Source organism: Fukomys damarensis, unplaced genomic scaffold (genome assembly GCF_012274545.1).
Source record: "Fukomys damarensis isolate Sample0158 unplaced genomic scaffold, DMR_v1.0_HiC HiC_scaffold_7, whole genome shotgun sequence".
In the NCBI taxonomy this organism is placed as follows: Eukaryota; Metazoa; Chordata; class Mammalia; order Rodentia; family Bathyergidae; genus Fukomys; species Fukomys damarensis.
The window spans coordinates 21910288-21921050 of NW_022900919.1; the positions used below are offsets into that span (position 1 = coordinate 21910288).

Consider the following 10763-nt stretch of genomic DNA (forward strand, 5'->3'; position numbering starts at 1 on the left):
AAGGAGTCAGGGTGTGGAATGGGGACTTGGAGCAGGTTAAACCTTGTCCCCATCACCTAGTGATACAAGGAAAGGCCTGGGGGACATAACGCAACTAGGAAATAATAGTGCATCAGAATAACTCATGACCAAAACTGACCCAGGTAGACATTCACTTTAAAGAGCATTTGTTTTTTGTCTTTAATTCCACTGAGTAGCAAGTTCTATTCAGGGTTCCAGTACCCACACATAATCCTCACTGGCCCAGCCCTGAATGTCAAAACTAAGCAAGTGCCCATAGTGTGCCCTGAATGGGAGTATCCCTTGGTTGAGTTAGTTTGACTCAGACATCTAAGCTTAGCCACAGAGGAGCTTTGGAGATTGCTCCTGAGCTTGGAAAGCCACCCAGCCAGACCTCCCTGGGACACTGCAGACATAGAAGCCATGCCCTGAATTGTGGGTGCTGTCTGATGATATGCTGTGCTTATGGCTTGCCTTGAGGCATTACATGTCCTCCACTAGCAAGGTGTAAACACAGTGGAGCATTTCCAGAGCCCTAAGGGTAGGGAAGCCTGTGATCAGCAGATCCTCCTCCAGACCTCAGTGCTGAGCAAACCCGTCCTGCTACAGGCCAGAGCTGACAATAGGCAGCTCCTAGAGATCACCACACGAAGCTGATTGTGACAGCACATTGTAAAGACACCATGTCCATGTGGACAAATCGCAAAAGGAATGGTGAGGAGGATGTGTCCAATTCAGCCTGTATTCCGTGTCCCAAAGCCACAGGGCCACAGGGGGAGAGTGCTAGGCTAAGAAAGCAGGGGTGCTCCAGGAAGAGTGAAGGCCAGGTGGGCTGTGGACAAGCCAGTGACTTGACTGCAATGTGACACCTGAGGCAGGAAGGGCATGATGGCGCGTCCAGAAGCAAGGCTAGGGTAATGAGCCAGGGCCCTTTGGGCATGGGGCGAGGCAGAGCATCATGGCATGGGTCATAAGGTGGTGGAAAGCTGCTCATCATATGGTGGGCCAGGAAGGTATGGAGAAAGATGCAGAGGGGTCTGGATCCCAATATCCCCTTCTAGGACTTTCCCTCGGTGACTTCCTTCCACTTGGCCTCAACTCCAAATGTTTCCACCACCTCTCAATACTGCCATTAACTGGAGACCAAATGTTCAACACATGAGCTTTTGGGGGGCATTTAAAATCTAAACCATAACATAACTAAAATATGGATAATGCAATATTCACAAACCAAATGTGTGGTCTAATAATATATGTACTTCATGACTAATGCATCAAATTCAACATCTAGCTTTGGGTCCAATAATTACCATAATTTTGTAGTGGTGGCATGAAGAATATCTTGAGATATCTGTTAACAATTATAATGTGATATGTAAGTATCTGTGATTTCTAGTGGTGACAGTCAGAGATACCACCCTCTTGGTTTGTTGCTTACATTCATAGCTGATGGATGTGCTGGATTTCAGCTAGAGTCAGTGAAAAGTAACCAACTCCTGCATTCCAACTGTGAATCCATGTGACTTTCATGATTCTCAGGTTCAGGGCCAGGTAAGGCTGTTCCCTCTGCCCAAAGTGCTCTCCCTTTTGATCCCCACATAACTCCTTTGGCCTGGCTGGAGGCCTTCAGCAAACCTCTTTTCAACTGAGACTCAACAACACCATTGCTTGGATCATTCTTATCATGGAAGAATAAGGAACAAGCCACTGTATCTGAAATGCATTATGGTCCTTCATTGCAAGAGAATTTATGACTTGACAAAAACTTCACTAATTTGGGCTAATTGCAAGAAGTAAGTGGGAGCTAGTAACTATCCTTGAGTTGTAAAGTGTTTGTAAACCTATGCATTGCTTTTAAAAGATGTTAACCACTTAAGTAATAATTAGTTAGTACAGTCTTAAAAGAATCCCCTTTAATAAATAACAATTTAAATTTGCATATCAATTTTGTGTATATGTTTTGGAAACACATGAAACATTTGAAAGGGTTTCTGAAATGATTTGCACTATTCCCCTCACATATTTAAGGAGGATTTTTTTTCTTAGCTAGTACAGACCTTTGTTAAATTGCCATAGATTCCAAAGTAATAATGTCTAAATTTATGAGGATTTTGCCTTATAGTCAGCACTTTATTTTAGAAAACATTGGCATGAATAACCTAAAAAGTCACACTGAAGTGTCTTTTGGGTAGAATATGATTTTCTTGTAGTAAAAAGCATTTCATAGTTCATTCATGTGCTCAACAAATATTCTCATGTTTAATATTTGCTAGGGACTATGTTCATGATTTACTGGGAAGGCCTGAGATTAATGCAGTAAGAATGCTATAAAAGAGATCTGGCCATACAAGGCAGATAATAAAAAGGAGTTGAATAAATATATAAAAGGATGGATGAATGGATGGATGAATTTATCTCACACACATTTTAAATCAGAAAGAGATCTCAAGAGGTTATTTTACGTGAAGTCCCTTGCCTCAGTCTTGTCATTTCTGAGAAACAGGAATTACTGAGTCCTTTAAGAAATCGCAAATTTACTTCTGTGGTTTGGAGGTTGGCAGTACAGATGCCTGATTTGTCTTTCCTAGTTTAACCATTTAAGATAATAATGAAGCATATAAACTGATATCAAGTATCAACAGCACTTGAAGCAGGAATGTTGGTCTGAACCTCTGAAGCCAAGAAGGACATCTGGCTTATAGAGCTCTGAGTCAGAAAGCTTGGGTTATACAGCAAAAAATGCTACTGCACTAACACTCAGGTGGTCCATGAAGAGCATCTTGCATATCAGAAGAGCAAAGTTTAAGTTGCCTGTGTCCTCAATAAAATAAATACAGAAAGGCAAGATGGAAACAAAGGGAAAATTTTAAATAAATTAGCTGAAAGAGGCAGAAGTGAAAATAGAACTGAAAAAACCCACAGGAATACAATTATATTAGGAGCAGAGAAACACTCTACATAAAATGAAATCAGTGAAATAGGAGCAATTGTAGGAATAATTTGCAAAACATACAGTAAAAGAGTAGAAAACAATGAGATACAGAGGAATGGGCATGGAGAAGAGAGATTGACAGACATGATTGGTGTTCCTGAGCCAGAGAACGAAACACATGGAGCAGACACAGAACTTAAATATGGGAAAGAAGAGGACAGAATAAAAGAAGAAAGAAGAAAATAAGAATATTTTATTAAGTGTAGAAAAATAGTGTAATTTATAGAAATCCCCAGAATATTCCAGCCAAAATTAATGGGAATTTAACACTAGCTCCTGGTCAGATTATGGCAAAAGTTCTGAAAATTTCAAGCTACAGAAAGAATCATGCAGGTATCCAGAAAAAAAAAAAAAAAGCAAATAAACAGGAATACTATATCAATGTGAAAGGGAATAAAAAATAAGCTTGCCTCAGATTTCTTCAGAAGATTAAGTTCCATGTGGCAATGGATATTGAGCAAAGTGACTAAGAAAAAAGCCACAGCACTCCCGTTCCACATCAAGTTGAGTTGGGTTATGTGGGGATGAGAGAGAGGTTCTCATGTGTTCCCAGATCTGCAAGTTGACCTGCTCACTAATTACCTTGTGGGGAAAACGCTCCAAGTGCTCCAATGTCAATGAATTGTAATTAAGGTATCAATCATGGAAACTTCACAAAATGAAAGAGGTGACAAGAAACATTAAAAGAATAGAGTCTAAGTTTTTTTAAAGATTAACAACAGATTGCAGATCTCAAGAAAATCTTTAAAACAATATGCATGATGAAAAATAATGTCAAATGATCTCAGTTTCAAATCTCATATTAGAAAACCAAACTCGATGGAAAACAGATGTTAAAATAGCCTTCTAATTTACTTATCCTAGGAGGATTAGGGAGCCAGTGGATGTAATTTTAAGCATAACATTGATAATTGGATCAATATTTGGGGGTTTGTCATTAACTTTTAAAATTTAGAGATAGTAATATAGTCAATAAAAAAAGGCACCATCCCATGGAAAGTCTTAGTGCAGCTTCTGTTCACCCTCTGTCCCACATCTGCCCTCCAGTCTCTCCTTGGAGGTGTCTTCCCTGTTTCTGGAGTCTACAGGTAGCGTAGCTTCTTTTCTTCAGTGGGATCTGCCTTGACTCTGAGTCTTTATCTCTTTGTGTTGCAATGGGCTGTTTTCCTCTATGGCACCTCTCTAGAATAAGTTTCTAGAGGAACTTAGTTCACCATTGTAGCTTTACCAACAGTAAAATCTCCCACACAGTAGGCACTCTGTAGACATCTTTTGAATGAAATAACAGCAATTGTTTCATTATTACATTCAAAACATAAGGTATGTAGCCAAAGCTGGACTCTTAAGAAAATGAATAGATTTAAATATTTTACTTTAAAATGAATGAATTAAGTATTCAAATCACTCACTTGGAATTTTTTGTAAGATAGAGAAAGGCAAAAAAGGAAATTTCTTTGACACAGCAAGCCAAAACAAAATACCATGCTTAAGGGAAAAAATATTAGTAATATTCCCGTTTAAGTTTGAAACAAAAATTATGCTTGCTGTCTTAAAACATGGGGGCAGCTATAACAAAAATAGCTTAGAAGAGGCAGCTTATAAGCAAAGGGAATTTGTTGTTTTATTCTCTCTCTCTCTTTGAGTTTATTGGTACATTTTAGGTATACAGTACAGTTACATTCATCATTAGGATCTTGTACCTTTACATGGCAGGTCTGGGTTCTCATTTTTTCCCCTTGTCCCTGCCCTCCCTTCACCCCCTCCTCCCTTCCCTATTTACAAACACTTTATTTCCATTTTTTCACATTTTTCCCTTATTACCTTTCCCCTACCCTACCCACTTCCCCTACAACAAAGGGAATTTGTTTCTTTTAGTTCTAAAGGCTAAGTCCAAGATCAAGGCCCTGGAAGATTGAGATTTGATGTCTGGAGAGAGCCTGCATCCTGGTACTTAGTGACTATCTCCTCATAGTGTTTGTATATGGTGGAAGAAATAAGAGAGTTCTCTGGGGCTTCTTAATATAGGCACTACTCCCATTCAAAAGAGCCCCACCCTCATGACCTAGTAACGTCCCCAAAGCCCATTCTCCAAGTACAGTGCTGCTCTGTTTGCAGAAATGCTGCATTTCTTGGTGAAAAGAGAAGAAAAGTTCTTAGACATTCAAGGATCTACCTATTCACAATCTATCCTTTGGGGATTAGGTTTAAACATATGAATTTTGAGGAGTCGCAAATTTTCATTTTACAGCATCTACTATAGCTGTTATTATTCAGTGTTGTTTTAGAGACACCTAATAAAATAAGAAAATCAGAACTATAAATATTGAAACGGAAAAGATAAAATTGTTAGTATGAAAATGATATAAATTGCTTACCTTAAACACACACATGCACGCACGCACACACAGCCCCCTATGGTGGTACATGCCTATAACCTCAGCACTCTAGGAGGCTGATGCAGAAGGATTACAAGTTTGAACCTAACCTGGGTAATTTAGCAATTTATCAAGACACTGTCTCAAAATATAAAAAGGTAGAGAATATAGCTCAGTGCAAGCCACAATAATGAGAAAGAAAGAAAAGAAAAAGGAAAACCACATACACACACAAAGTCAATGTAAAAGGTATTTAAAATAAGTCACTCAGTAAGATGACTAGATACAAGATAAATACACTGGTAGAGCTTTCCTGTTAACAAGAAACAACTATAAAATGTACTTAAATCTTGGTTATAACAGTAGCCACTATAAGATGCTTAGCAATAAATTTATTAAGGAATAAATAAGATCTACCTCCACAGGGTACGGAAAAAGTCTGGGTCAAACTTCATGGATTCAAATCTCAGCTACAGTGCTTAATGGTTATGACCTTAGAATGTTGTGGAAGGAATTGGCAAGTGACAGGCACATAGAGATGAGCTGAGTGGAAGTAAAATAAAAAGTTTATTTTGTCAGAAGAGGGTTGATCGTATTAAAAAAGCCAGTGCCAGTGATCGACCTCCTACTGGGTTTTAGTTTCCTCTTTTATAGGTTTTACAGCTATGATGTCATTCAGGTGGTTACATTTCATTTCCTCAGTTCATATTACCCATGTACAAATTACAGTAACAAGACAGTTCACTTTAACCCAAACGTAACAATTATTTGCAGTTGGGGAGTTTACCTTGAGATTCCTCTAGCTATCTATTGTAGTGCACAGGAAGGAGGTGTTCAAGGTTAGGGATGAGGCCAGATGTCCCACTTCATGGTCAGTGCCTCTGGTGTCTGTTAATTTTGTACTAAATAAAGCAGATTGCTGTTAAGAGACAAAAGAAGTCACTTTATATTTTCCTTACATTTTATAGGTTTTTAGATTATTTACAAAAGTTCTCTGTATCAAGAAAATATTGCCCTTTCTATGAATGTGTTTGTAGAGGAAAAGACTGAAAGGATATGTGTACATGAAAGTAGCATTCTTTTAGTTACTTAGGACTGGCCTATTCTTCCTAACAAAATTTAATATCAGTCAGTATATTAGTTTTCTGTTGCTGCCATAACAAATTACCAGAAACTTGGAGGCTTAAAACACCATCATATCACTTTCTAATTCTCCATGTCAGTATGGCTGAGCTGAGTGTTCTGTTTAATCAGAAGCTCAGATGAAGGTGTTGGTGGGGATGTCCTCAGGCTCCTTTGAGAACTGACTGAATCCAGCTCCTGCCATTGTAGGACTTTTTAGTTTCCACTTCCTTGGTAGCTGCCAACTGGGGGCCATGCTCGATTGTTTGAGGCCACCTGCAGGCCCTGTCACAGCCACCTCACATGCAGCATCAGCAGTAGTGGACCAGATCCTTCGCAGGTGTCCACTTCCTCCGAGTGCCTCTCATCATCTCTCCTGCTTTCTCTTTCTTCATGTCTCTGTGTACTTATGTGCTCCTCTGCTGACTTTAGCACTCAGAGGGTTACATCAGGCTCACCCAGATCATCTCTCCATTGTCATTCAACTGATTGATAAATTTAATAACATTCAAAACCCCTTCAAACCAGTACTTAGATTAATATTTGATATTGTAGCCAGAGGATGAGAATCTTAGGGTGATATCTTTAGAATTCTGCCCATCATACTCAAATCACATGAAGCCAAAGACAACCATCTCAGACACCTGAACATAGTCCAAGCTCCATCTCATATTTCAGATTCCTCTTACAGTTAAGACAGATGAACCCTGAAGTGACTGTCAGAAGCTCCCAAACTCATAGATGATTTCCTCCTCCTCTGTGAGCATGAATTGAGTGTTGTTGTTTTTTTTTACCTTGAGATTCTGGGCAATACTTCATGGCCATTATCAGTCTTTGGCTTCTACAAGTTCATATAAACATCTCTCAGTACATGTTTTTTTCTAAAGCAACACAATAACTGCCCTATAAGACTTGTATAACCCATGTGGCATGATGGACAGAAGAGCTACACCTGAAGTCCAAAGGCTTACCAGCTTCCTCCACTGTGACCTGGAGCTAACAATGGCCACTGTCCAGGAAAAAAGGAGTAGCTGCAAATCAAAGCATTACTGCATCCTTGAGCCATGTGTTCATGGTGACTTGCACATGTTCACATGTTGTGATAATAGTAGTAACATCCTTTTTTTTTTGTCACAAAGCCATTTTGTGTCTTCAGCATTCTCTCTGGCCACAGCACTACAGAAGAGGACACCTTCCCCGGAGTGATATCAGAGACTTAAGAACCAAGTGAAATTCCTCTGAGTTTCAAACTCCATGGCCTGGCAGAATGCTAAGAATGACCAAGACTGAGGAGAAGAAATTCCTTCCATTCATCACACCCCTCACCCAGTCCAGGCCCCTTTGATGTTGCTCACAGTCTCTACACCGTGGTACTGATCCACACTTAAACTCAACATTTGTTTTTTCCCTGAAATTATCCTTTTACAACATCATGAATCAACAAAATCTATTTCTTTGAAGATTGTATATTCTTCCTCAAGGAGGAACTTCATTGCCAGGCATGGCAGATCACTTAAAGAAAGATCTATAGCAGTTATGTTTTATTTTCTGAAGGCTTCTATGTGGCAACTAGTCAGTGGACATTTCTCTGTGGGCTCTGCCCCCGTATCTCCAACTTCACCAGCTCCTTCCAGCCACTGACCCTCAATCCTGCCTGATCTGAGAATTCTCTCTCTTCTGGTGTAGAGCCAGCCCATTCTCTTTGGCTCCTGTTCCTTAACTCATATGTGTCAACTGAGCAGATGTTCCATAGAACTAAGTAAGCCCTTTGCTTTAGCAGGATCCCTACTCGGATGTCAAAGAGGAGCCATAAAAATAGACATAGCCATTTTTCCTATTATATGTGATTAGACCCACTTGCTGATTTGTGTTCAAAGCACTAACAAGGGGGAAAAATAAGAACCAAGAACTGTCATGTAAAGGTACAAGATCCCAGTAATGAGTGTAACTATACTGTCTACCTAGAATATACCAATAAATTCAATTAAAAAAAAAACACTAACTGGGATTTGGCACGTGGTTCTGTGGTCCTGTTCTTAAAGGAATGCCTCTGTCGTATTTGTTTTTTGTTCCAAAGGTGTCCCTCTGCCCAATGTTACATGGCTGAAGAGAGGAAGATCTCTGAGTGACAATGTTTCCTTGCTTTTCAATGGATCCCTGTTGTTGCAGAATGTTTCCTTTGAAAACGAAGGCACCTACATCTGCACAGGCACCAATGCTCTTGGAAAGGTGGTGGCAGCATCCACACTGCATTTGCTGGGTAAGTGCTAAGCTCTCAGTGCTCCTCTCAGGCTCCTGATGGTATATGCATGGCCAGGCCCAGCTCTGTTGTTACCGTAGTCAGAAAGTGAATGAGAGAGATGAGTATTAGATGCCTTAACTAGCTACCTACACTGCCCACTTGATGAGCATCAAGTCCTAACATGACAGGATACTAGCTATACTCTAGGATATGAACTTCTGCCTGGAGTCAAGACTTGATAAGCTCTCTTTCTACATGTGCTTATCTCCTGTTACCAGTTCTAAACTTAGATCTAGTCAGAATAGTTTCCAGCCCTATGATCCCACAAACACACATGTGCACACACACACACAAGGTACACACACAACGTACTCTTTCCTTCTTTGAGAACTTCTCTCCCAAGAGAAATGCCCTCCACATTTCTCACATTGTCTCAGTCCCCCTCACTCTGTAGGACTAACTGATGCCCCATGCACTATGTGAGTCCTCTTCCAATGTTGTTTAACTTCTCCTTTCTCTGGCCTCACTACTTGGTACCACATTGCTCTCTAATTGTTCCCTTTTTAATTTCCATTTCCTCCACTAAATTGTAGGTCCCTCAAAGGTGGGGACCATATTTGATATTCCTCTTGGAGACCTGGTGGAATAATGGAGTATGGTGCACATCAATCCACTAAGTTTGAACATTCTTAATAATAGTTGGTCAGCACTGTGACTTGGAGACTGTCATTGCAGTGCTCCCCAGTACAGGGTGTGAAGCTCCTTTCTCTTGGATCCGGGTCTTGCCCTGATCTTATCACCAGAGCCTTAAATTTCTGGGGTTTGGGGATTCAATAAATAACACTCCTTTTTCCCTCCAAAGCTTGAAATCAGTTAAGAGTTAACCACAGAAGTCAATCAGGTGCTCTTATGGCTTGTGTCTAGGTGTCCCCTAAAAGTCTCATGCACTCATAGATGGAGCTTTTCAGAGCTGGCTGGATCTAGGGTGTGGGAATGTGGATTAAAGGTGTGATGCTGGGGTTAAGGCTGTGTGGTAATAAATTAGTCCACCGATTGGAACTGGCATAGTTCTGAGTGTGGCTGAATGGATTTACTGAAGACAGAAGCCCCATCCTGGTAGCCTGGATGGGCAGAAAGGGACAGAAAGAAGGCAGACTTGCTGCTGGCTGCTTGTTGCTTTGCTGCCTTTTGCCTGGCACACCATGAATTGTTTCTCCTCTGCATTGCTGCTCTACCATGCTGCCTTGCCTTGGAGCCAGCTAGCTATGGGCTGAAACCTCTGCCACTATGGGGTGAAATAATCCTTTCCTCTTTTAACTTGTTGTGATTGTGTATTTTACCTGAGCAATGAAAAAGTAACTAAGACAGGTGCACAACAGAGATCATGCATTATTCCCCTCTGTATTGCAGGTACCTAAGGCAGGTGTGTTAAATATGTCTTTCATGAATGAATGAAATAGAATCAGTGGAAGAAATTAGCATGAGAGTACAGAATTCATGTTTAAAAAGCCTTGTTGCTTTGCTTGGTGGCAGCTAGAGGGCCCTAGGCAGGAGTTGGAGCAGTTGTCAAGCACAAAGTGCTTTGATGTGCACTAATTCTTTGACAACATAGGGTGGAGGGCAGACATTTTATTTAATTTTTTTTTATCAGGATCTTGCTAAGACACTAAGTCATCCAGGCTGGGCTTGAATTTTCAATCCTATTTTAGCGCGGACTGTAGGTGTGTACCACCACACCCAGCTGTAATGTTAAACTTGTTGCATTTATGAGGAAATCTGAGTTTTATGCAGAGATTGGACTAGAGCCCAGATATATGGTTACCTCTTTGAGGGGTCTTCACACTACCCCTCATGGACTTTCCATAGCTATCAGAGAGGCAGGATGTACCTCCATGTGGCTCTTCCCAGAAAGCCTCTGTGGTCCCTAATATCTGGAATTGAAGATTTGACAAACTGGCTGTGCTGTTGGTTTTTCTTCTTCCCCTTCTCTTCTGCTCCTCTTCCCTTCCTCTCCCTCCCCCTCCTCTTCCCC

General features: G+C 40.5%; 1 protein-coding gene across 1 annotated transcript in view; it reads left to right on the forward strand.

The window, feature by feature from the left end:
- The window catches only part of Adamtsl3 (ADAMTS like 3), a 353079-nt gene that overhangs the window by 321973 nt on the left and 20343 nt on the right, over positions 1–10763 (forward strand). The window contains exon 23 of the mRNA XM_010621186.3: positions 8567–8749. Within this exon, the coding sequence (XP_010619488.1) occupies positions 8567–8749 (183 nt within the window). The remainder of the gene's footprint in view (positions 1–8566; positions 8750–10763) is intronic.